The following is a 27536-nucleotide window of genomic DNA, read 5'->3' as shown; positions in this document are numbered from 1 at the left end:
CTGGGTGAAAAGGCACATTTCTTTAATGGTACTAACAGTTTTGTTTATTTTGGGTACCCAGGACTGAACCCACTGAGCCACATCCCTAGCCCTTAACTTGTTATTTTATTTATTTATTTATTTTTAAAATTTTGAGACAGGGTCTTGCTAAGTTGCTTAGGACTTTGCTAAGTTTCTGAGGCTGGTCTCGATCCTCCTGCCTTAGCCTCTGAGTCGCTGGGGTTACAGGAGTGTGTCACTGCACTAAGTCTATTATCAGTTTTAAACAAATTTAAAGATCCTGTCTTGTACTGCTTTACTTTCTTAAACTGTCCTTTCATTACTTTTCCTCTTGAAATCTGGAGCAGACAGATGCAGCAGTGCAGGTCCCAGAGAGCCCTCCACTTTACTCTATCAGAGATTTCCAGCCATCCATGATTCTCTCATTTTCTCTTCATGTGTACCCTCTCTTGTTTCAAAATGCATCAATGTATACATAAATTTAAAATAATCCTATAAAAGTAGAATTTTGAATACTTCATAAAATCTTACTAAAAATGTGGTTGGAACGAGGCATGGTGGTGCACGCCTGCAATCCCAGTGGCCTAGGAGGCTGAGGCAGGAGGATCACAAGTTCAAACCCTTCACAAGGGTTTGAACTGAGGTTCACAAGCCTCAGCAAAAGGGAGACACTAAGCAACTCAGTGAGACCCTGTCTCTAAATAAAACACAGAAGGGGGATGGGGATGTGGCTCAGTGGTCAACTGCCCCCGAGTTCAATCCTCAGTACCAAAAAAAAAAAAAAAAAATGTGGTTGGAGCTGGGGTATAGCTTAGCAGAGCACTTGCCTAGGACATGAGATCCTGGGTTTAAAACATTGGGGTGGGGGTGGGAGGTTGGTTGAGAAGAACCATCCCCTTCTAATGGTACCAATCTAAACCATTTTTAGAGCTACAGTAACTGGAAGAGTTAATAGTTAACTTTTCTTTTACTCTCCCTTCCTCCATCCCTCCCTCATTCAATTTATTTTTTTATAGTACTAGGGATTAAACCCCAGGCCTTCCTTGCACATGCTAGGCGAGCAGGCAAGCACTCTACCGCTGAGCCAAAACCCCAGCCCTTTCCATTTTATTTTGAGACAGGGTCTCACTAAATTGCCCAAGCTGGCCTTAAATATGTGATCTTCCTGCCTCAGCCTCTGAAGTAGCTGGGATTATAGGCATATCTATGCCCGGTTTGGATGGTTATTTTTAATGCATTAGCTCCAAGAAAATGTTAAAATATTTTTTGTCAATTTTTCAATCAGGTCTTCAATCACTAGACTAGTGCAACCATTGAGTTAAAAGTATACAAAATTGGGGCTGGGGATGTGGCTCAAGCGTTAACGCGCTCGCCTGGCATGCGTAGGGCACTGGGTTCGATCCTCAGCACCACAGAAAATAAAATAAAGATGTTGTGTCCACCAAAAACTGAAAAATAAATATTAAAAGTTCTCTCTCTCTCTTTAAAAAAAACAGTATACAAAATTATTACCCCAAAATTTATATACACGTAAAAGATGTCATTTACATTATTCATTATATTAAGTGATTCTGCACAACAAGCACATTCTTCAGACTTCAAAGATATATGAATGGTCAACAAACATATGAAAAAAATTTCAACATCTCTAATTATCAGAGAAATGCAAAGTCTACACTGAAATTTCACCTCACTCCAATCAGAATGGCAATTATCAAGAATACAAATAACAGATGTTGGCAAGGATGTGGGGGAAAGGTTATACTCATACATTGTTGGTGGGACTGTAAATTAGTACAACCACTCTGGAAAGCAATATGGAGGTTCCTCAAAATCCACTGTTATATTCTTAAGGGCAACTGGTAACATATACCAAGAGCCTAAGTGTAAATAATCTTTGATCTCATTAGTAATTTCTAATAATCTAACACCTTTCCTCTCTGAAAAAACTAGGATTGAAACTATCATTTGATCCACTTATCCCACTCCTTGGTAAATAACCAAAGGAGTTCAAATCAGCATGCTATAGTGACTCGTAGCCACATCAATGTTTATAGCAGCACAATTCACAATAGCTAAGCTATGGAACCAACCTAGATGCCCTTCAACAGATGAATGGATAAATAAAACATGGTGTATATACACGATGGATTATTACTCAGACTGTCATGCTAAGTGAAATAAGCCAGCCCCCAAAAACAAGAGGCTGAATATTCTCTATATATAGATGCTAACCCTGAACAAGGTGGTACGGGAATAGAAGTTCAGTGGGTTAGAAATCACATTTTCAGTTTCTATTTCAAATAAGTATCTTTAAAATGAAGATCCTTCAAACGTCCTACAACAATTTAAATGCACTGCTAATCTACAGGAAAAATAAGGGAAGTCTTTAGTGATAACTGATAATTTCTCAATTGATAATGAAGAATGAAGCTATAACTAGTCATATATGCTTCTACCAATTTTGTAACCCTAGAACTTTCACTTTAGTGACATAAATCATTGGACTATCCACAGAAGGGCACTGAACCTGAACTCCTAGCAGGTTTACCTCTCAATAAAAGCAAAAAAGAAGGCAATGTAACTAGGCGGGAACTGGCAGCACACAGCTGTGAGCAAGACACAGGAGACTGAGTAGCAGCCTCTGAAAATTAAAACACGAGGAAAGGAACAGCTGGATTCAGAGACAGCTTCTTTGCACACATCTTTGCCCTAGCCTACTTTCAGGTAAAAACAAAGAATAATGGTTTTTCTTTCTTGTAACACTTATTTTTCTCTTTTAACTAATTTTTAACTCTTTGTAATCACATTTATTTTTCCACTAATTTTTAAATGAATATAAACATATTTGTGTATATATTTTATAAACATATGCACAGACAATAAGTATAAAGAAAAACCACCCACAGGACAAATTATTATCATTAACATTTTGGTATCCCCAGAGTACGTAAGAACTTTTATGACATATTTAAGTATTAGGAAGTGGAGAATTGAACTCTATACACAGATCTGTACCTGGCGTTAGAATTCACAGATCCTGAGTTTAATCCCCCACTCAGCAAAACAACAAGAGCAAACAAACATGAAAGTAAAGTATTCACAACTTGGAATATAGCTGCATAGCATTAAGTTTTATGGCTATATCGTAATTTAACGGTTACCAATAAAGAGACATTTCAAATTGTCTACTTTTTTAAAAAAAATATTTTTTAAGATGTTTATGGACCTTTATTTTATTTTATTCATTTATTTATATGCAGGGCTGAGAACTGAACCCAGTGCCTCACACATGCTAGGCAAGTGCTCTACCACTGAGCCACAACTCCAGCCCTCAAATTGTCTATTTTTAAAATAACATTGAAGAAATAATTTGTACTACTATCTTTGGAAAAAATGGATTGCTGAGAACTTCCTTAAGTAGATTATTAAAAATTACTGATGAGGTCAAAGATTATGAAGACTTAAGCCAACTGCCCACAAGAATGTAACCCTTTCACTTATACCACAAGACACCCTAATCATACTACCAAAGGTATCATCAATCTTCGCAATTTTTAAAAAATATTTTTTTATTTGTAGACAGACATGATACCTTTGTTTTATTTATTTTTATGTGGTGCTGAGGATTGAACCCAGTGCCTCACATGTGCTAAGCAAGTGCTCTACCACTGAGCTAAAACTCCAGCTCTTGGCAATTACTTTTATCTATGTATCTTTAGTTTTAGGTGGATACATTAGTTTGTTTTTATGTGGTGCCGAGGATCGAACCCAGTGCCTCACGCATGCTAGGTGAGCACTCTACCACTGACTCACCATCCCAGCCCCATAATTTTTTTTTTTTTAGTTTTCAGTGGACACAACATCTTTATTTTATTTTTATGTGGTGCCGAGGATCGAACCCAGCACCCCATGCATGCCAGGCGAGTGCAATACTGCTTGAGCCACATCCCCAGCCCAGGCATTTACTTTTTAATGAAATTTGTAAGTTTCACAGTCAGCCAAAGACTTCACAGAAAAACACTCACTAATACTTTACCTTCTTCAGTTGATTCTTTTTAATTCTCTCTACAGGAAGAGGTTTACCATCGTGGAAGTTGGTAAGAATTACAGCAATGGCTGTAAGAGTTTTACCCTTTCAAATGTTTAAAGAAAAAAAAAAATGGTCAGATTCTGAAATCCAGTTGATCAGAAAACATTCCAAAACCAATTTTAAAATAATCAAATACTGACTATCATTCAAGGCCACAGAAGTGTAGGATCCTTATATAAAATGACATACATGCTAATGAAAAATGAGAATCTTTCAGTTAAGAAATGCTTTTCCTCCCTCGCATTATTAAAAAATTATTAGAAGATTTATATTATAAAATACTGCAAGCAACTCAGATGAATGTCATTTATTGAATGACTACTGTTCTTAGATTCCACATTTAACTCAGAACTATTAATTTTATCATAAAACTGTTAACAATTAGTTTGCAAACGAAGTTCAGAGCTAATTTAAAATGAGTCCTAACTCCAGTATGCTTATGAAGATAATCACTTTATTAAATCTGATTTAACAAAACTTAAAAGCCATAACTCATCAAATCATAAGGGGCATGATACTTCCTGTGTATTTTTCTTAAATGAAAACATGTTTACTTTTCAGTTTTCTCTGCAGTGTAATTCATAGTTAACAACACAGAAGCAAACCTCTGGCAATGTTAAAGCAATATTAAACAGGAATTTTCAATGTGTGGGCCCAGGACAGTTCAGGAAAATGGGAGGTCAAAACTGTTTTCATAATAATGAAATATTAATAAGACCTTATTTAAAAAAGTGGGGTTATCATCTTTAAAAAGAGAAAAACAACTGAGTATCTGTTGTTCAAGGATAAAATCTGAACATTTGCCTGGTGCAGTGGCACACGCCTGTAATCCCAGCAGCTTGGGAGGCTGAGGCAAGAGTATCACGTGTTCAAAGCCAGCCTCAACAACTTAGTGAGGCACTAAGCAACTCAGCAAGAGCCTGTCTCTAAATAAAACATAAAAAAGTGACGGGGATGTGGCTCAGTGGTTAAATGGTGTTCTCTCACAAGAATTGTAATATGCAGAGTATTCAGTAGATATTTGTGAGCCCCTAGGTTCAATGCCAGGTACAAAATTGATTTTCAAGTGAAAATCAATATAAAACTTGGGACACTATGAAGACAGCAGCTTCCAAAAATGTAAATGCTTTTCTAGTAAGATCAGTGGTGATATTAAAGAATGTAAAATCTTAAGATTGTATATTGAAATGCACCAACATTTGGCAGATCAGCATAATACAGTGAATCAATATTTTCCAAATGAATGAGCCTGGTTATAAAATCACGCGTAGGTAAAACATCTATGCAATGTGGAAAATATACTAATTAATTTTAATGCACTGCTATTAAAAGTTCACTGGTATGATTTCAAATTCTATATTATAACTATTAACCTGTAATAAACTAATACTTGTTGGATTTCAGCATAGAACCAAATCTATAATTATCTAAAAAACTATCAAAATACTCTTTCCTTCGTAACTATATCCATATGAGTACAAAGTTTCTTCATACACTTCAACCAAAACACCACATTCACAACTGAATGAAATAAGAAACAGACATGAGAATTTGGGTGTCATCTATTCATTCAAAACATCAAAAAAGGTTTGAAAAAACTGTAAACAATGCCAGTTTTCTCACCAAAATTGCAACTGCTTTGGAATACTTTTCATTTAAAAATATGCTATTAACAAGTACTTTTGTCAACTGTTCTTTTTAATATTTAAAAAACATTTTTAATGTCTAATGCTGTAAAAGTCCTTTGACCATCTTTAATAATTTTTTAAGAGAAAAAAAAGTTACTGAGACCCAAAAGTATAAAAACTGCTAGTGTAACTTATAAATATTTATTCAGAATATTCATAAATATCTACTGAATACTCTGCATATTACAATTCTTGTGAGAGAATACCATTTTTTGCCATGCCGGGTACTGAAATCCAGGCCTCGTGCATGCTGGATAAGCACTCTACCACTGAGCTACACCCCAGCCCTGCCTTCACTTTTTTAAAGAAAATCTATGAAAGACAAATTAGCCCAAATTTCAAAACACAAAGAAATTGAAAACTACATGTTTATGCAATTACTGCTACCCAATTATTTTAACGTTCTTTAACCAAACAAAAAAACTGAGTATGATTTTAAGTCAACCCCCCAACACACAAAGCCTGTGTTCTACACTGACACATATGCTTCAACTTCAAAATTACTTTTTATAAAATCATAATCACAAAATAAGATTGTATTAACTTAAGAAAAAAATAATTACCAAACCCATATCATCAGCTAAAATTCCTCCATGGACATTTTCTGGTCGGTCTTTCTCAGAAAAATTTGTTATTGTGTTGTAGTATAAGTCATTCCGCTGCTCCCAGAATGGAGGGAGTTCTTGACTGTTCTCCCGAGAGATCATCCAAGACAGAGCTTGTTTCTGATGAGGAAGCAGTGGTGTTTCAACAGCCTAGAAACAAGAGTTTCACAGAACTATAGTTAGGTCTTTCCTTTCTCTACATGCAGTACCTAAAAAGTTTATCTTGTGCAAAGAAATAAAGAGGATATTTAAAAATGCCCAATACCTCAGCTGGTTCCATTTCATGAGTTTTATCATCTTCTTTTAAATCTTCAAATAATTTGTCAAATTCTGTTTTAAGCTGTAGTAAACAGCAACAAGAAACACCATTAAGCAAGTCAAGTGATAACTGTATCTAACTCAGAGATTTCATGTCTTTTTCTTTTTTCCCGATACTAGGGACTGACCCCAGTAGCATTTTACCAGTGAGTTACATCCCCACCCTTTTAATTTTTTGAGACAGGGTCTTGCTGAATTGTCCAGGCTGACCTCCAACATGTGATCTTCCTGCCTCAGCCTCCCAAGTGGCTAGGATTACATGAATTCACATTGTTTAATTAACCAGAAGAGTCAAACATTTAACCCTCTGGGATGCTATATGGCTCACTGACGGTAGAATGAACAGCTTTTGTTCTTTTTTGTTGTTGTTATGAAAAAAACTGCAGGGGCTGGAGCTGTAGCTCAGATGCACAGTGCCTGCCTAGCACAAGTGAGGCACTGGGCTTGATCTTTAGCACTGCACTAAAAAAACCCAAATAAAATAAAAGGCCTATTGTCCATCTGTACTTACAAAAAATAATTTTTTAAAAAAGTAACTGCACTGTAGTTGGAAGACTATAAAACAGAGACCTTGTATCTAAATAAAATACAAAATAGGGCTGGTAGTTCAGTGGTCAAGTGCCCTGAGTTCAATCCCTGGTACCAAAAAAAAAGATATACAGGGAAAACATGGTAACCACAATTAGAAGACAATAAGACTAACACTAGCAGGTAGAGATATTAAAATATTTTGATGTTATTTTTAAATTGATCTATATTTATTTATTTTATACACCATTTCAAATTAACCCAGATAATAGAATCCTAGATTATGAATTAGACAAAGTAAGGGCTAGAGCAATGCCAAGACTTGGAGTTAATTTTTACCACTGCATTTGCAACCTTACTGAAAGGAGTAGTAAGTTTCAAATTTTGATGTTTTAAATTACCACTTGGACATTTTGAAAATCTCAAATGCAAAAATATCTCATGCAGATCCACACATGTGAATATTTTGGTAGAACAGGTCCAACCAGCCATGGGTCAAAAATGTAGTTAGGCCTATAATGGCTATACCTGTACTGAACATGTAAATATCTTTTCTCCTGTCATTCCCTAAACAATATAGTACAACAACTATTCATATAGCATTTACACATTTACATTACATTAGGTAATATAAGTAATCCAATAACAATTTAAAGTATATGAGAGGATGTATGTGGGTATATAAGGAAATTAGGGATCCTGGAACCTATCTGTGGATGCCAAGGGATGACTACAATCCTTATCACAGCTTTTTAGATAACATTTACAAACAAGTATAACTATGTGTATACATATATACACACACACATATACTATATAACAGGTTTATCATTTTAAAAATATAAAGATCATTAATGCCAGCACATACATATTATTCTATTCTTTGACATACCAACCTTCTACATTTAAAATTTACTTTTAGATTTCAGCACAAAATGAAAGAGAAGCACACCTGTTCCGCTGTCATCTGTACTGCAGCATGAACTGGCATACTGTAGCTTGGTCCAGCTCTTCCAGAGCTCCAACTACTTTCCAAATTGAATCCCACAGCTATAATTCACAAATAAAAATAAAAGAGTTTTAAAACTCGTACAATAAACCGCATTAAAAATTTCCAAGTAGCTGAGGACATAGCTCAGTGGTGGAGCATTTGCCTAGTGGGTCAAGGCCCTGGTTCCAGTCCTAAGCACCACAAAACAATAAATAATAAAAACTAATTTAGGTAAGTGCTCTACCATTGAGCTACATCTCAAGCTCTAGATAAATATTTTAAAGCTAAATACTAATTAAAAAACACATTATTAAAATAATTCCACAGTACATGAATAAGCTCTTGCCTAACCAACAATTCTTTTCCACCCTCAATCTGGAGATTTGTTTTGTCTAAAATGTATCAAAAAGAATCATTAGCTTTGGGGGAATTTAAGAGGGAGTCTATAGAAGCTCTTTGCATATATGTTTGTGAATCCACAGTTACAACCACGCACCATGTATAGACATTTTGATCAATGTCAGACCAGATAAGACGCTGGTACCATAAGATTATATGGAATAGCAATATTGCAATCTTAGCCTGCATAAGCACACTCTGTGACGTCTGCACAAAAACAAAGTCTCCTAATGATGCATTTCTCAGAATCCATTCCCATTAAGTGATGTATTACTATATTTCAAAAGAAAAAAATCTGAGATTTCCTCAAAAAGACACCAGGGCTTTCAACACAAATTAGTCTGGCCAACAAAACTCAAAAGACAATAAACAGTCTACAATTCCTGCATTTACAATATTAAATAATATTAAGTTAAATTTTAAACTTACTTTTTGGTGCAGGACCCAATTTAAATCCATGTTTCTTCAATTGATCTAAAACAGCTTTTCTATTTTCTTCTTTTCCCCAAAAAGTCATTTGCAAAGGCATGGTGAAAGCATTGTTTGCACCAAAAGGAACTACCCTATTATATTTAGGAGAGAAAGAAAAGGGGAAATTTGAAGAATGTGTTATCCTAATTAAGAATCTGTTAAATATCCCACTGTACCTTCAAATTTTGAATGGAAATAAAGTAGGAAGACACTGACCACTTGGAAGGACTTGAGAGAGAAAAAGGACAGGATAGAAAATCAGCGAGGAACAGAATGTCCAAAGAAACACACCAAGGGATAAAATAGTGCAAAACACAACTGTTTCTACACAAAACTACAAGATAAAACATTCTATAAATCCGTTTGACGGTGAAGACTTGGTTAAAAGAATCACCAAAGGTGGCTGCTGGGGGAAGATGGGAAATGACCTGCAGGAACTAGTTCTAATCCAGGATTCACTCAAATTCGTTCTCAGTACATGAATATCCTAAGCATTAGAACTGGGGTATGAATATTCCAAATACTTAAATTGAGATAATAAATATAAACTGCTAAAAGAGAAAAGGTAACCAAGAGGAATATATCAGAGCTTAAAAAAATAAAAACAAAGAGATGGAAGAAGTGAGACAGCATGTGCCTTAGCTGAAAGAAGAGCTACTATGAGTTCCAGTCAACTGATGGCATGTGGAGATGAGGGTCCAGCATTAGCCAGTCTCCCATTTATAAAGAGAAAAATCTGAAGTTTTCCATTTAGGAAAAAGAACTAGGAAATAGAAAATGTAGATATCCAGATTTGGATACTAGAAATAAATAAAAATAATTCCAAAACAGCAGGTAAAATGAAACTCACCTACATCTGATCACAGGCTACCAGTTTACAACCTTTGATTTATACACATTTCTGAATTCCCAAATCTACACGTGATAAGGTTGGAAAGATGGAGTACACTTCCCAACAGGTGAACCATGGTCTTTTTCTCCATGGTACAACTTAACAGGAAAGCAAGAGGACAGCTATTGGATGGCTACGCAGTAAGAGAACTGGACAGGTTAACTAAAGGGACAGTATCAAAAGGCACCACAACACTTTTATAGGCCTTAAGAGGCCCTAATAAGTTCTAGGATAGCTTCGACTCACAATACGAAAACCAAACTCTAAAAGTACGTTACCCTTCCACTTGTGCCAATTTGTTGTCCATGATATAGGCCAAAGCAGCTGCCAGATCTTTCTTTAAATGTCCAACCTGATTTCCATTCACATTGTTTACTTTAATGGCATTCTTATCATAGGGGTTATTAGGCTCTCGTTGTAATGCAACCATTTCATTATTATTAACCTAACAAGAAAAATGAGCAGATAAGAACATTATATTAGAACTATGAACAAACAATAATAGCTTGACTTCATTATATTTTACCTGAAATTTCTATTCATTTTTTAATGCTACTTCTACACAGTTTATTCATCTGGAATCAAACCAGAAATATTAAGGAAAATATTTTACAATGATTCTTTTGTACAACTTTTCTAATTTATATTCACTGTGAAGTTAATAAACCAGCAATAACTTCTGAAAAATAGCTTACCTTTCCTAAGAGCTTACTATATGCCAAACATTGTTTGACGTACACTACATAGTGACCTTTTAAACCCTCACAATTCGTAGGCATATAATTATTCTCATTTTACATACGAAGAAACTAAAGCACAGAAGTCATTTGCTTGAGACCACAAAGTTAATTAAGTATCAATGCTAGAACTGGAACCTAGGCAGGCTACTTCTTGAGCCACAATTCTCTAGAATTTAGAGAGGAAAAAGGCATTTGTAACTCAGAATGGAACTAGCATAAGGAAAATATATCCAGCCTCCAACCCATGCTATTTTCTGATTCAACTTGATTAAAAACTGTGAAGATGGCAACGAAAATAACATAAGAATTTCCAAAGTTCTCTCCTCCATAAAAGCAGCAGAAAAACTGTCCAAACTGATAGAATCAACTTTTCCAGAACTCTGTGAACTAATCCAAGGCTGGAAGAAGTTTAAGGAGTGCTTATCAAGAAAAACAGCTGAATATAAATGCTTCAGTCTCCTTCCCAACTCCCCAGCTACAGAGCAGCCTTTAAAAACATCAACCCACTGAGATTCTTACAGCAGCCTGGCATTCAACAGGGTGGGCAGGGTGGAACTGCAGGTTTTTCAAAGACCCGAAAAGCCACCATTGCCTGGCCCATGTCATGGTTCCCTACAACACTCTGCTCTCTGGCTGTATTTGAACTCTTAGCCCACCTCAGAGGCAGGTGAGAAAGCTTCCTTGACCAAGTGTTCATCAGACACAACTTTACAGGCAAGTATCTTAACGCTATTGCTGCTTGAGGAATGGATAATAATTAGAATAATAATAAAAAAAAAAACAGAATAGAAAAACCAAGTCTAAACGGAGAAGCTGGGGAATGAGATGTCAATAGGTGCTTTGAAAAGCTCCAATATATCCCTGGCATTCTAAAAGGCCACATGAAAACACAGGACTACCCATTTGACCATGAATGTGCACATTCTCAGCAAAGACCTGAGAAGGCCCTATGCGCCTGTCTCTGGCTGAACTCGAGGCATTTGAGAAGCAGGAAATAAAGGCTAAGGCAGAACTGTTCCCACCCTGGAGGTTTGAAGGAATGCCCCCAACATACACAGGCACTCTAGGCAAAGGCTGGGAAATCGATTGGTTCTAGTACAACCATTAACTGACCACTAAGCCAAGTACATGCTTCAGTGACTACACACAATGAATAGACTTTATAGAATTAATTCAGAAAAGTCACTAGCAAATACCAATTACCAAAGCTGGCAATAATAAACAACCCTAGAAAGAGAGAATATAATTTCCAGAGTTGAACATTACTTTCAATGCCCATTTTACACAAGAAAAGCACAAGTCATGCAAAGAAAGGGCAAAGCATGGTCTATACATAGAAAAAAACAGCAATCAATATGAACTATACCCTAAGGAAGCACAGATGTTCGACATACTAGAAAGAGACTTTAAGTCAACTACTTTAAATATGCTGAAAGACAGCAAACCATTTCTTCAAACATGAGAACTCGATCTCAAAGAAATTCTGGAGTCAGAAAAATAACTGAAATAAAAAATTCAGTAGAGAGGCTTAATAGGTGACTTGAATAGACGGAAGAAATAATCAGTGTAATTTAAGATAGGTCAACTGGGATTTAAACAACAGAACAAAGAAAGAATGTAAAAACATAAACAAACAGAGCCTCAGAGATCTGTGTGTCAACATCAAGTATACAAATGCATACATAATGAGTGCCAGAGGAGAGGAGAAAGGAGCAGAAAAAACATCACAAGAAATAATGGCTGACAATGTCCTGAATTTGATGGAAAACATTAATCTACACATTTAGAATCTCAACAATCGCAAAGTAAAATCAATTCAAGAGACACACATCTGGACACAGCATCATCAAACTGTCGAAGAATCTTGAAAGCAAGCAGCAAGAGAAAAGCACCTCTTCACATACAAAGACTTGATTTCTCATCAGAAATGAGGGAGGCCACAAGAGAATGAAAAAACTTCTCAAAGTGCAGAAAGAAAAAAATTCAATCAAGAATTTTACAGCTTGCAAAACTACACTTCTAAAATGAAGGAGTAGGGCATAAATGGCACATGCACTGCAATCTCAGTTACCCGGGAGGCTGAGGCAGGAGGATCCCAAGTTCGAAGCTGGCTTTAGCAACTTAGCAATATCCTGTCTCAAAGCAAAAAAATAAAAAGAGCCGGGGTGCAGCTTGGTGGTAAAGCACCCTTGGGTTCCAGTCCCAGTACCCACCCACCTCCCACACACACAAAGGAAGGATAAATTAAGACATTCCTAGAGAAACAAAAACCAAGAGAATCCATCACCAAGCAGAAATACTAGAGACAAGCAGAAACCCAAAAATACTAAACACTAACTTGAATCCACATGAAGAAATTAAGAGCAGGTAAAGATAATTATTTACACTAAAAAGAAAAAAAGACAGTATAAATGGATTTTTGTTTGTAGTTTTTTTCCTCTTCACCGATTTTGTGTGTGTGTGTGGTGCTAGGGATTGAACTCAGGGCCTTGCACATGCTAGGAAAGTGAGCTATGTCCCTAGAGTCTCTCTCAACTGATTTTAAAGTGCATAACACAATTACTATAAATCTGCACTGATGTACACAACATAAAGACATAATTTGTGTAATAAGAGCACACACACAAAAAGGGGTAGGATGGAGATATCTAGGAGCAAAGCGTTTATTGAAATTAAGGTGGCCCAAATCAAACTAGGGTCTTACAATAAATTCAGATGTTAACTGTAATCCTTATGACAATTACTAATAACTCAAAATATGTTTTAAAATAAATAAAATTTTATGGTACACTAGAAAATACCAGTTTAATACACAAGAAGGCAGCACTGGAGGCCAGACCCAAAGGCCACATACTGCCTAATTCCATTTATATAAAATATCTAGAGCAGGCAAATCTACAAATTAGGCAGTTCAGGGACACCAAGATTGTAGAGACAGGGTAAAAGAAGGCATTGGAGGACAAGACAAGGAGTCAGTCCCTCTTTATAGTAAGTCCCACTACCATGACCATTCCTGCCACTGAGGACTTATCACCATGACATCTCCCACCAAAGGTTTGATATTTTAAAATGACCAATTGGGGTAAAGTGGGCGATATTCTAATTAGGTTTTCTAAAGTAACCAATGGGGGGAAAATTGGAAAATAGATTCTTTGAGGTACCAAAAGGTAACCAATAGTAGCAAATGGGGTAAGGTAGTCAATCAGGTCTGTATAGGGAAAAGAACATCCCACAGCTCAGCATGTAAGACCCTAATTTCCAGGCACTGGGGCCTTAAGCACCTCTCTTTCTCTCTCTCTCTCTCTCTCTCATCCCATTCCATTCTACCACAGAGTGCTACCTTCACCTTCAATAAATCTGTATTTTGCCTGTTACTTCTGTGTGTCTTGCTCAATTCTTTGTTTGGGACATCAGGCACCAAGGATCTGGACTTCAACTGGACTTCCCAATGGTAACTTAAGCAAAAGAAAACAGCTGAGGGTACAGCTTAGAGATAGAGTGCACACCTGGCTCGTAAGGCCCTGAAATTCCAACTGCAGTACTAAAAAAACAGGACTGGGGATGTAATATAGCTCAATAGTACAACAAATGCAAGCATGAGGTCCTCAATTACAACCCCTACCCATGTGTATTCTGTTATTGCTTTATAAAATAAACGTGTGTGTGTGTGTGTACATGTGCAAGGAATGTTGGTTCAGGGCTGGGGGCACTGCTCAGTGGTAGAGTGCTTGCTTATCATGTGAGAGGCCCTAGATTTAATCATCAGCACTGCAGAAAAGAAAAATAGCAAAAAAGAAAAAAAATTTTGTGGTACTGGGATCGAAGTGAAAGGTGCTCTAGCACTAAGCTACAACCCCAGCCTGTCCTATTTTTTGTTTTGCTAAGTGGCCAAGGCTGGTCTTGAACTTGTAATCCTCCAGCCTCTACCTCCTAAGCAGCTGCTGGGAGTATAAGCACACACTGCCAGGCCCAGCTGAAAAATAATAAATTTGATAGTATGTGGACTATCCTAATTTTTTAATTTCCTGAAGATACAGGAAAACTGCTTTGAACCTCTCCCAGCATCTGTCTACTGATTCAAGACATTTTGCATGGTACAAAGAATTAAGACACAAAAGGATATAAAAACACAAAAAGCATGGCTGTATTCCCAGTGGCTCAGGAGGCTGAGGCAGGAGGATCACGAGTTCAAAGCCAGTCTCATTAACTTAGCAAGGCTCTGTCTCTAAATAAATAAATAGGGTTGGGGATGTGGTTTGGTGGTTAAGTACTTCTGGGTTCAATCCCCAGTACCAAAGAAAGACAGACTTGGGCATGAGAGCTACAGGACAGATAGTTTATCAAATAGGAACTGATACAATTCTAGCTGGGCACAGTGGCTTACACCCATAACCCCAGGGGTTTGGGAGGCTAAGGTAGGAGAATTGCAAGTTCAAAGCCAGCCTCAACAATAGTAAGAAGCTCAGCAACTCAGTGCGACCCTGTCTCTAAATAAAATACAAAATAGGACTGGGGCTAGGTGCAGTGGCACACGCTTATAATCCCCGTGGCTCTGGAGGCTGCGGCAGGACGATCAACTTCAGCAAAAGCCAGGGGCTAAGAAACTCAGTGAGATCCTGTCTCTAAATGAAATACAAAAGAAAGCTGGGGATGTGGCTCAGTGGTTGAGTGTCCCTGGGTTCAATCCCCAGCACCAAAAAAAAAAACAACTGATACAATTCTAAAAAGAGCTAGAAAAAGAAAAGCCATTTTAAGACTAAATTAAAAGAACAAAAGAGTGAACAGACATGGTAAGTGGTGGAAAATTAAAAAATGAAAAAATATGAGGAATAACAAAGATATAGGTATACAGCAGTCTACAGGGGTGCGGAGTGGGGAGACAGAATATGAAGTCGCTGAAAAAGAAAATGAGCTTTGGAACAAAGCAAACACTCAAAACAAATTACAGAAAATTCTTAAACAGAAGAAAACAAATTTACAAAATTAAGACATACCCTAAAAACACTATTAGAATTTCAGGGTAAAAAATAGACATATCTTTTAGTCATCCTGAAAAAAAAGAAAAATTCCAACTCACTTAAGTGGACAGAAAATCATACTGGCATCAGAATTCCTATGAACATCTGATGCAACATTAGGATATGGAGAGTAATTTGGGTCTAGAATTTTATAGTCAGCCAAACTTTCTTTAAGTACAAAAAGTCAAAATTAATAACATACAAAAACTCAGGAAAAATTGTTCTTTCCTAAGTCATCTCCTACACAATACAGTTCAGATGATCACCAAACAATTTGAGAAGCTCCAATGTAAACAAAATATGAGACAATAAAAGACTAGACAATACTGGAATATGAAACTTTTACACAAGAAATCTCCTGCAGAACATACTTCAGACAATTAAAAAGATGGTTTGACAAGCTTCAACATAGGAAAAATATGGGGGAATTAAAAAAAACTACCAAATCCACAAATTTCTACAAAAGATCTGGGTTTTGCCACAAAACTATAGCATGAAACAAGGAGGAAGGGGCCTTATGACCCATTATAACCAAAAATAACATATGTGCCTTGTCTTGACGCTGATTCAAAACAAAACAAAAAAATCAAAGACATTTTTTAAAAGTCAAGAGAATCTATTTATGGGTTACTTATTAGATAGGATATAAAAATAAAATGTAAGACGTGTAAAAATTTTGAGAAATACATACTGAATTATATTAACATAAAATGATACATTCGGAATTTGCTTTTTACAATACAAAATGGACAAAGAAAACAAAATGTGGGAAAAACTTTGTTGGAGAATCTGGATCATAGATATAATGTAAGTTTATCGTATTCTTTTATTTTCATGCATGTTTAAAATTCTTCTTAGTAAACTCATAAAATAAGAGCCATAGTATCCAAATGACACAAGAGGCATCCTCAATGACCATAACAAAGACAACTCCAACCAGAAAAAGTTATATTCTCTGCCCTATTCCCTTTCTCTCATACACACATACACATAATTCACAACAGATACAGAATAATAGGGAAAGAAAAGGCAGAAGATACTTTATAGTATCTCTGTATTTTGGGTAAATCTTTTAACCTCAAAGAGGATACCTCTCTTAGTTACTGTACGAATCAAATGATGGTGCAAAGCGCTCTGAATATTGAAAGCAGGCTATAAATGCAAAAGAACAATAGTAAAGTAAGGAAAATAAATTATTTGTTATCTCTTGCTTACATATATTTCATATATCACCTTCTAACACTCTTGTTTTCTAGGTTAATACCACAAATACACCACGATTTAATTTAATATCTACTTTTATACTCACTACTCCTGTGTAATAGCGTAGTCCAACTACATGACCTCTCAAAGTTCCAAATAACACTGAATCCAGCTCTTCATCACTAGTTAGGAAGTCATCTGGAGGGATAATATCTTGGAATTCAAAACGTGGAAAGAAAGTTGGGTATGAGAGGCGTGGAAAATTTCCATGGACTCCATACTGAACAGTCTGCAAATACTTCCAAACAGGATCCCTAATAAAGACAAAAAAAAAAAAAAGGCACAGAAAATCTACAGTATTTAACCAATAATTTCTCAAAAACCACAGACCAATAGCATTTATAGATCAATGGTTTCCTCACTTTATTTTAGCAAATAAATTATCTTATGTGGGAATCCCTGTGAACAGATGAATAGCTATTCTGGTTAAAGCTGGAATTGAAGGAGTCCAGGAACCCTACCTGTTCAACACCAGCTCTTTTACCACACCTCTGCCCCAATTCAACATGAAAACCCAGTAAGGGTTGACAAAACTCTTTCCTAGTGAAAGTCACCTATTGAAATTGAAATGTATGGACTTATGATTATATGCCAAAATTCCAATGGCGACTGATCTAGAAGAGATTCGCAAAAACAGAACTATTAGACATGAAGCTGTTCCTATCTTTTCAGATAATGCATCCAGCATTCATTACTTTAATTCCCTCCGAAGAGCACGCATTTTATTAAGCTCTCCACACTAAGCCATCATGGGAAGCAGACCTCAAGCGCCCCCTTAACCAAGCTCCTCCACCCATTGGTTAAAGAAAATTTTTATGGATAATTATTTCAGGAATAGGCATAAAAACTACTCTGGACGATGAAAAATGAGATGTCTGTGCGGGGGCCTCCAGAAGTTTCCACTGGAAGCGACAGTCGCTATTTGCTCTGCGTTTTCCTGGCGCGTCGCGCATTCCTCTTTCAGCTCTTCTGCAAACACATATTCGCACATCTGTGCGTGCACATGCATGGTGACTACTTGGGGACAGCGCTGCCGTTCTCGGCCTCCGCTGGACTGCAAGGCCTAGCGCACAGTGGGTGTCTAATGGATGTCGTGTGGAATAAAGCACCCGCCAGGCGGCTGAGCGCGACCCCCCGCAGTCCGTGACAGAGCTTTCCCAAGGCCCTGGCACGAGACTCGCCCGAGGAGCTGCTCCTCGCAGGCGAGACAATGCGTCGATTCCTCCCGTGGCCGCAGGAGAGGCCGGCAGACGGGAAACCGAGCTGCACGGTGCGCAGCGAGCGCGGCGGCAACGCACGGAAGGTCAGGTTCACTTGGGGACGCCGCCAGGCCGTTAGCCCCAGCGCCCCACCCCCTCCGCCCCCTTCACCTCTTGAACATCCAGGACATGGTGCTGCGTGGGGTGACCCGAGGGACGCTGCGCGCCCGCGAAGGCTCTTGAGCCGCCTCGGTCAGTTCCTTCCAGGCCTCGCAGCCCAGAAGCCAGGGGCAGGCTCCGAACGCTGAACCAGGAGCGCAGCGCTGAAGAGCAAGGCGCCGCGCGTCTAGGCGGACGTAGTCGTCGTCTCCGGCTAGCAACAATCTGAGACCCGCGACGCTCGGTGACTGGCACTAAGAACGTCCAATCCGGAGGAGGAGCCTGCGGAGACGACCCAATCGGGACACGGAAGGGAGGGCAACTTCGCCCCGCCCTGCGATTCAAAGACGGCGGGGGGTCCCGGCTGCAGGGGCGGTTCCATCCGGGTTCTTCCCCGCCCCCAGGGAGGGCGCGCGGGAAAGCCACGCGGACCCGAGTGCGAGCGCGGTGCCCGCGGTGCTCGTGGCGTGTGCTGCGTTCCCTGTCCCCACCCGGGGGAAACAACTCTCCCTAACAATGTTGCCCGGGAAGCCCCGAAGTCTAGCCGCATTCTGCAGGTCTGACCTCACATTAGCTCTCATTGCTTGTCATATCTGATGTACAATATGGTCTTCACAGAACGGGTTTCTCATTTTAGGAGACCAGAGGCAATCAGTGACAAACTGTTTACCTTCATTTTCTGCCGCCAATGCTGGGACTTAGCGCTGACCTTTGTTATTTTAAAGCGTGGTCGGTGTATGTGAGACACATCGAGTTCAGAAAATGTTAAAAGGAATGTATAGATTGGCTTTTCCATTTTTTGTTGTTCTAAAGGAAATTTTTCATGTTTTTGTTACAAGACATACATAGGATGATAGCACAACTAAGGTGGTTGACCATAGTTGGAAATGGCCGCGATCAGTCCCCAGTATACATATGGCTGCCGTGGAAGCAAAATTCATGCCTGGGCCTGCTGCAGTCTAGAGCTGGAGATGCTGGGCCTTGGCCTTGAGGGGCTGAGAAGATGGTGCTGCCGGTAAAAGCAGCTGCACCCGCATCAGGATAGGAAGTTGGTGGTGGCACTGAGCTGCTTGTGGGGCGCAGTGTGACTGTCAGAATTGCTGGATCAGAGAGGAAATATGATTGTACATGTGGTAAGTATTGACACTTGCTCTCCATCAAATTGTCCATTTTATGCTCCCATTTGCAGAGTATGAAAGGTGGTCAATGAAAGTTTTTCAAGAGGCGTTTATTCATTACCTTAAGGGGGGATCTATTACCATAAGCCAGAAATGGAATGAGAAAGTGTGTGTGTGTGTGTGTGTGTGTGTGTGTGTGTGTGTGTGTTTTGCTGGGGATGGAATCCAGGGCCTCAGGCATGCTAAGCCTGCACTCTACCGCTATGCTAAATCCCTACCCCCAATGATATATTTTGAAACAAATTTATTTCTTAATTTAACCAAACAGAAGTTAATGAGGAATGTAACGATAATAGCATTTTCAAGTTATTCCACTTTATTGAAAGTTTTAGGAGGCAAATGGCAATGCACTTCAACTTTATTGTGCCAGACTCAATAGATTTTTGGAAAATATGCCAGAAAATGCCCAGACTGATAATATTTTGTGTGTATAGCTGGTGAAGCCATATTCATTAGACGGAAAGATAAAATCCCAAATGTAGGAACATGGCTCTTTCAAGACTTAAAATCTGTGAATTACAACTGTCCCATGGTTAACGAATGTGGTATATAAAGTAATACTTAAAAATCAAAACTTTTTTTCACATTGTCAGCATTTTTACATCCCAGAATCAAAAACTGAACTTGAGTATTCTTTGACTTAATCATTCTTCTTTACTTTTTATTTTCCAAAAGCAAGCACAATTTGTACTGTTTTGATTAAAATGCTACAACTTATCACACTAGATAATGTTTTCTGAAAAATAAACATTTGTAACTGGAAGAACAGTAGGGTGGCTTATGTGTTGAATGAGTAAGGAGGAGAGATGGCACAAAAAGAGGAAGGAGAAGAAAGTCAAGGCCAGATGACATAGGAATTTATGATCCATCTACAGTAAAGTTTGTGCTTTAACTGATGAATAGCCAATGAGTGCTTTAAGCAGGTAAATGATGATGTAGGCTCTTAAAAACTTCACTCTGGCTGCTGTGTGGAAAATGGATTATTAGGGGACAAAAATAGAAGCCATTGATAATTAGGAAAATATTGTGCTCAGGTAAGAGACTCGGTGGCCTGCAATGGGGAAATAGATAAAGCTAAGAGAACCAGCAAAGCTAACTGAAAAGTTTGCATATGGGAGATGAGGAAGGGGAAGGAATCCAAAATTACTCCAGCCACCCACCTCCTAAGGGCACTTTCTCTTCCTCCCCCCACCCTTTATGCAAATTAATCTTGTCATTCTCCTGTGTGTCCCAGTGAGCATGAACTCCAAGCATGGCATGTGTGGCTCTTTATGATTTGTTCCCTCCCTCCCACTCCAGCTTTAACTCCCTTCACTTCCCAATGCCCCCCCCCATAATGTCCTTACTAATTTCTCTGAAAACTATGAATATTTCCATGTATAACAAAAAGACCATTATCATACCTAGTAAAATTAATAACGAATCAATCCTCAGTATCTCCTAGTAACTAATTCATAATCAAATTTTCACAATTAAAAAAAAAACTTTAAGAAGATGAACACTCAGATATGTGCCTTCAATACAAAAACTTCCAAGTTTATGTTACATTGAATAAAATTTTGCTTGTTTTGTTCTTTCACCCCAAAGAAAAGAAAGTTCCATGAGGGAGAATTTTCAGGAATGACAGATGGGAGGGTTTTTGCAGAGTAAATTTCCTAAGTGGCTCTTAAGGAAAGGGGCCTGGAGTGCCATCACACTGGATCAAGGTCCACAAAGGGAGGGGTGTCAAACCCTAGCAAAGTATCCAGAGAGCCCCATAAGAAAAGGGAGCTGTGCCTTATTCCACAGAGCCTAATCTCAGGATCCTGCTGATCTTAGAGAAAGTCTGAGAGACCAGCAATGTGGCAGGGCAGTATAGGAGTGAGGAGGCTCTGCTAAGGGCCCCAAGGGCAGCCTTGTAGAATCCCAGGAGAGTCCTGCAAGTAGTCTCCAACCCTGTGAAGCGGAGAAGCTGGGGCTTAGTCAATCTTGGCTCCAGCAAGCAAAAGCAGGAGGCTGGTCCCCAACAATGAGTAGGGAGGAGTTGCATTGGCAGGGGTGTCTGCAGATGAAGAGTTCAAACATTACTCCCTTGGAGAATAAGAGGGAGTAATAGAAAACTGAATTTAATTTACATTAAATCCTAAAATGACTAAATTATCTCCCATTGGGTAGACTGAAGGTCTAATATAAGTTCAATAAAAAACCAAAATTTACCTTTGCATATGGCATCAGTGATTGTAATTCATACATCATGTCCACCCACATCTCAATGAATTGACACCAGATTATATAGCAGATACCTCTGGCTGGTCAAACTAAGGAGTTTTCTTTCTTTCGTTCTTTCTTTTTTTTTTTTTTCTTCATAGTACAAGGATTGAACTCAGGACCTTTGCATGTTGGGTAAATATTCCTTTATTGAGCTACATCCACAGCCCTTTTATCTTTCATTTTGCAACAGAGTCTCCCTAAGTTGCCCAGGCTGGCCTTGGATTTGGCCTGCCTGAGCCTCCCAAGTAGGTGGCATTACAAGCATATACTACTATACCTGAGCTATTTTCTATTTTTTGTTGTTTATATGTATGCAAAATGTTCTCATATTGATATATATTGCTTTTCTGACAAACAATAAACTCTAGAAGAAATTATAGTAATGAACTATTTTTCAACTACTTTTGACTAATTTTATACTTAAAAAAACCATAAAAATTAGTACAGATTCTTCTCTTGTCTCCCTTTCTCTGCTTATTTCAACTCCATACAGAAACATAGTACAATGATCAAAACCAGGAAATGAACATGAGTACAATACCATTTCTGAGCCTTTTTAAAAAATTACCAAAGAAGACAATGTAGAGGAAATAAGAGAAAATAATTTGTGACTTAATTATTTGCAGCTAAATCTTCTTACATTTAATCAGGCCCCTGCAGATTCTAGGGCAGAATCCTGGGTAAACCAAAGCTGTCAGGGCAAAAGAAGTGATGTAAAAATAATGCCCTGTTAAATGCCTAATTAAATAATACAATGAATATCAAGCGCCTGCCCTAAAGCAAGAGCTCAATAAATAGTCTTATTATCATTACCATTATTGTTGTAATAGAATTATTGCCTAATGAGCCTTTTAGTGCTTAACAAGGAATATGGTTGATTGAGAACTATTTCCTGATTGGCACTCCATCAGCAGGGTTGTCCCTAAACACCAGAAAAAGAGTTAGCTGAAGCTAGTCATTTTCCCAGATGCATGTCCTTGAAACTGAATTGTTTCTAATCCAAGACCAGGAGACTGTTCAAGCTGGACTCCCACCCAGAGAAGTATGTGGTGCTCCAGATTGCACCGGTCTTTCCCAGGAGATAATTCTTCCCTCCTCCTTTGGACTCTAAATGCTCTTCCGTTGTCCAAGCCCAGAGTTGCTGAAGCATCAGACCTGCCTGGGACTTGTGGCCCCTTTGTCTCCTGCCCAGGGAGTTCTCCCAGTTTCAAAAAAGTAGGGCTCTAAGTCTCACTTTATATTTAAATCCAAGCAGAATTATTTAGGGGTTCTGTCATATCCATGGCTAAAGTTATCTTTTTATTTTAATGAATACTATAAAGATTGGTGAAAATTTTTTTCTGCCTTTTTATAGTTAAAAAATTAAAAGACTAAAACTTTAAACTCTACATGCACTTTCAATATGATTTTAAAAAGACTTTTTTTAAATGTGAAAAACTACTCAGTTTTTTAGTGATCATCAACATTTACCAAACTTTTGCATTCTACAACTAACTGTACAAATGTGAGAATGAAAGTTTAACGTTCCATTTCAATGAGTCTTTTAGAAAGGTTTTATTTTTTAATGCAAAATATCAAACACATCTCTCAACTTAAAGAGAATATAAAACATTTCATCAGATTTTTAGAGGAACTTAATCTCCTGATCTAACAGAATTAGAAATTCAAAGAGAATCAAGTTCATGAACATGAAGTTTTAGAGTTATTACATATTAATATTCTGTTGCTATGTTTATTAATTTATATTAAATTTAACAAATACATATATTTTGATTAATCCAAATGATAACTTTGTAACATTTACAAATAAAATCTCTATTTCTCAAATATTGTTAGTAAAGTGTTGACCTTAAAAAAGAAATAAGGTGTAAGCTCTCAAGATAAACATTAAAAAATTGATGATATTGGTTAACATATTCCAAGTCAGCTCAGGTGGTTGTCAGTTTTCAGAAAATTCATCTTATCAGGAAATATCAATAGTTAGATAAACAGAAATTTGCAGAAAACAAAAATAATCAAAAGAAGGATGACATATTTTTATCCATATAATTAATATAGTTGTTTTTCAAAAGAATGACAAACAGGTAACCTGGCATTCAAAGAGAAATTCATGTAGGATTCTAAGAAAAATTCTGGTAGGATACTACTGTAAAATTACTGCACAACTAGGATGTTATTATCCTCCTACTAATTCACAAAACACCCCCATTGAGAGAATTACAGAATCATTACACATGTTGCTGCTTTATGCTTCTGGCCTTGAGTTAGTTCCAAGTCCTAAAACAAATGCAACAAAATTACATGTTTTTCAATACCACCCCTGAAGAGTAATTATCCCAAAAGGCCTAAAATCCAAATCCTAATCTCCCCATTCCCAGATTGGTATAACATTCTCAGGTCACGCACTTTAATCTAACAACTGAAAGTGAAAACAAATTAAAAGCTACACAAAAATCAATAGTTAAAAAAAACAACAGCAGCAAACAAAACCAAAGCTGAGCAGGTGGCACACGCCTGTAATCCCAGCTACTTTGGAAGCCAAGGGAGAGGGATCACAAATACAAGCCCACCCTGGGTGATTTAGCAAGACCCTATTTCAACAGAAAAAATGGCTGGGATATAGCTCAGTAGTAGGTCTATTCTTTAGCACATGTGAAGCCCTGGGATTGAGTCCTAGTATCAGAACTTCAATAAATAAATAAATAAATGAAATAGATAAATTTTTTAAAAATCAAGTGGTACCATGCTAACAGACTAAAGACCAAAAACAGTTACTTTTTCCCCTATGAAAGCTATAGGTATCTTAGGACATATGTGAGAAATTAAAAATTTATAAAAACAGAGTAAAAATTTTAGATTGGGAATAGAAAACTAAAAATTCATCTCTCTTTGACAAAACCTTGTAAAGGTTGTGTCTGCAGGATAGCACCTCTTCTGAAACTGTTCTTAGTCTGAATTACATATGAGCTTAATGTTCAAGCAGATTGACTTTGCGCTTTTCTTCATGCTTGACTCATAGGTGCAGGGACTTTAGGAGAAGCTTGTTCTGGGTACACCAAGGCTCTGGAACTTCTGTCAGATGATGTCATCCAACACCTACTATCCTTGCCTTTGTTTCTTTCTTTTTCTTTTTTGTAAATTTCTTATTTATTTATTTATATTTGGTACCAGGGATTGAACCCCAGAGCATGTAACCACTGAGTCACATTCCCAGCCCTTTTTTTACATTTTATTTTGAGACAGGGTCTCACTCAGTTGCTTAGGACCTTGCTAAATTGCTGAGGCTGACTTTGAACTTATGAACCTCCTGCTTCATCCTCCCCTGAGCATTGGAATTACAGGCTTGTGCCACCATGCTGGGCTGTTGCCTTTGTTTCTTGACAAGAGCCTCTTTCTATTGTAATTCATTCCTTAGTTGCAAAGACATACTCTTAGATAACTTTGCCCTGCTATCCTGATAGATAATCATAATTTTTGTAGGATAAAGAAACATGTCCTCTGTCCTTTAATATCCAGGAATTTCTGGACACACTGATCAACACTAGTTTGAATTCCTTCCTTGACAATCCTGACTAACTAGAGAAGCAAAGCAGACGGAGAAAGCTGATGTCAATTTCCCACCCAGATGCTGTTGGAGGTCCTCAATACACCTCATATAGCTCAGAGAAGTGATACCTTGTCAAGGACTCCCAGTGGATGTAATGGGGGCTCCAGAGGTGGCCCAGAAGATGTCACTATACGTTTTTGAAAACTGTTTGACTATTAAATGTATAAAATGTTAACATTTCTATACTTTTTATCCCCTTAGTAAATCTAATTTGGGGAATCTCTTCCAATAAAACACTTTGAAATAAAAAACTTTATGCATATTCACTTGGGTATTATTCATAGTGGTAGAAAAGTCTAAACTATATTAGCATACAAGCTGCTATAACGAACAACTTCAATAAGAGAAAGGTTTTATTTCTCTCTTTTCAGGGACCCAGATGCCTTTCGACCTTGCTCTACCTTCTCTAGAAGATCATTTTCATCTGCATGACCCACCTTGAGCCTCTGTGACCTCTGTGTTGTAACTCCCTGCAAGAGAGGAAATCAAAGTAGCACAAGTGACATCATCCTAAGCTAATGACATGGAAGATGTGCATGTCAGTTTTGATTCATATTCCATTGACTGTTTTTTGGTCAATCAGGTCATTCCTACAGCAAGAGAGCCTGGAAAATGTAGAGCAGGGTAGTGATGTGCCCAGCCAACAGTCCATATTACCATGGAAGAAAGAGAGAACAGATTCTAAAGTTTAACTAGTGACCTGCTATAAACCTTAATGTTCAGTAATAAGAGGAATGACAAGCATACAAGATGAAATGCTATTCAGTCACTAGAAAAGTGCTGATACTATTGCATTAATATTGCAATAAAGATTCAATATTAGATATTGCAATAAAGTTGCAGAAAAGATTCAAAAGAGTCAGGATTATCTCAACTATGATATATATATATATATATATATATATATATATATGTTTTAAAATTTATAGATTGTAGTATATATAACAAAAACAAGAAATATTCCCAAATGCTCATAATAGTTTCCTTTAGATAGACAAAATGTTTATGCCCACACCACCAAGTCATATGGTGAATCCAGAAGCCCATTCTGTGGCTAATACTGCCTAGCTCCATGTGCATGTTTCCTGCCTTCTGCTGGGCTTGTCCATATCTTCTCTTATAGAAAAGCTTTCCTGTCCTTTTGAGTTTTCTGAAGATGGTAATTTGAAACAAGAAAAGTTTCCTTTATCTTTCTTCAAAGCTGGCTTGGGATAGATTGGCTCCTGCCAATCTGACTTCCGAATATTTGTGGAGCATGATGAACAGGAGAACCAGACTTGTAGCCCCTGCTGGGAACTTGTCACTGTTCAGGGCAGTGACAAGATAAGTCTGGCAACCCTGAGAGAAATCCTAAGCCTAGAGGAGAGGAGAGGGGAGGAGAGGAGGTCTCCTTCACCAGAAAACGTTCAGATAGATCTCATCCCTTCTCCTCCCACAATTAGCCTCCCATTTCACGCCCCTCTCTCCATTTCTTCTTTCTGCCATTCCTTAGACTTTCCACTTAGAATTTTTACCTTTCTTCCATAAACCAACTATAATCAGCTTTATATCTAAAATTATTTCTATTTGCCTGAAATACCACTCTGAAAACAAGCATTAAATGAGTCTGAACTTTCATCATCTGAACAGGAAAACATAAGAATGTGGACCAAAGGAAAAACTGATAAGAAGTGAGGTCTATAATTCGTCTATCCAAAAAAAAAAAAAAAAAGATTAAGCCAGAGGCATTGTAACAGTGTTCTATTTTATGCTTTGAATATAGCCCTTGCTGCTTTGCCACTGAAACTTATTTTTAAAATGGACATGTTTCTTTCTCTTCCTCTCTCCCTGCTCCTCCCTAACCTACCTCCTCCCTAATCTCAGGGGAAACAGGGTTACTTTTCTTCCCCATCCTAGGCATAGTCATCTGTCCCTGAGTACACACCCACCATAGGAATAAAGTAATGTAGACTTTGGGGGATGGCACCAGAAGGTATCAGAAATTACTATCTCCCAAATTAACCAGTGGATTACAACTCCAACAGAGAACATCTGGAATGTAGCCTTTGAGTCACCTCTTTAAAAGCCCCCTGTTCCTGCTGATTGGTAGAATAAAGTTTAAGGAGAATTTCTTTGTAAAAAGAAGATTTTAAAGCTC

The 27536-nt window shown here is 37.8% G+C and overlaps 1 protein-coding gene and 2 long non-coding RNA genes across 8 annotated transcripts in view; 2 read left to right on the top strand and 1 right to left on the bottom strand.

Annotated features, from left to right (window-relative positions):
- Hltf (helicase like transcription factor) overlaps window positions 1-18578 on the bottom strand; it is a 48198-nt gene extending 29620 nt beyond the window's left edge. For all 6 annotated transcript variants that reach the window (XM_015486959.2, XM_015486960.2, XM_048794218.1 and 3 more), the window contains exons 1-8: window positions 18377-18578; window positions 17053-17260; window positions 10264-10430; window positions 9052-9185; window positions 8185-8282; window positions 6652-6726; window positions 6345-6536; window positions 4040-4135 (exon numbers count right to left, since the gene is read on the bottom strand). In XM_015486959.2, the coding sequence (XP_015342445.1) occupies window positions 4040-4135; window positions 6345-6536; window positions 6652-6726; window positions 8185-8282; window positions 9052-9185; window positions 10264-10430; window positions 17053-17260; window positions 18377-18396 (990 nt within the window). In that variant the 5' untranslated portion in view covers window positions 18397-18578. The remainder of the gene's footprint in view (window positions 1-4039; window positions 4136-6344; window positions 6537-6651; window positions 6727-8184; window positions 8283-9051; window positions 9186-10263; window positions 10431-17052; window positions 17261-18376) is intronic.
- On the top strand, window positions 7-13352 carry LOC125613578. Its single transcript, XR_007344134.1, has 3 exons — window positions 7-437; window positions 9360-9368; window positions 13342-13352. It is a non-coding gene; the product is annotated as an uncharacterized LOC125613578 (long non-coding RNA).
- Window positions 18579-18674: 96 nt separating the features above from the next.
- On the top strand, window positions 18675-27148 carry LOC125613579. Its single transcript, XR_007344135.1, has 2 exons — window positions 18675-19497; window positions 25771-27148. It is a non-coding gene; the product is annotated as an uncharacterized LOC125613579 (long non-coding RNA).
- The last annotated feature ends 388 nt before the right edge of the window (window positions 27149-27536 follow it).

The sequence above is a fragment of the Marmota marmota genome, unplaced genomic scaffold, assembly GCF_001458135.2.
Source record: "Marmota marmota marmota unplaced genomic scaffold, marMar, whole genome shotgun sequence".
Taxonomy (NCBI): Eukaryota; Metazoa; Chordata; class Mammalia; order Rodentia; family Sciuridae; genus Marmota; species Marmota marmota.
This window is presented reverse-complemented; position numbering and strand designations above follow the sequence as displayed.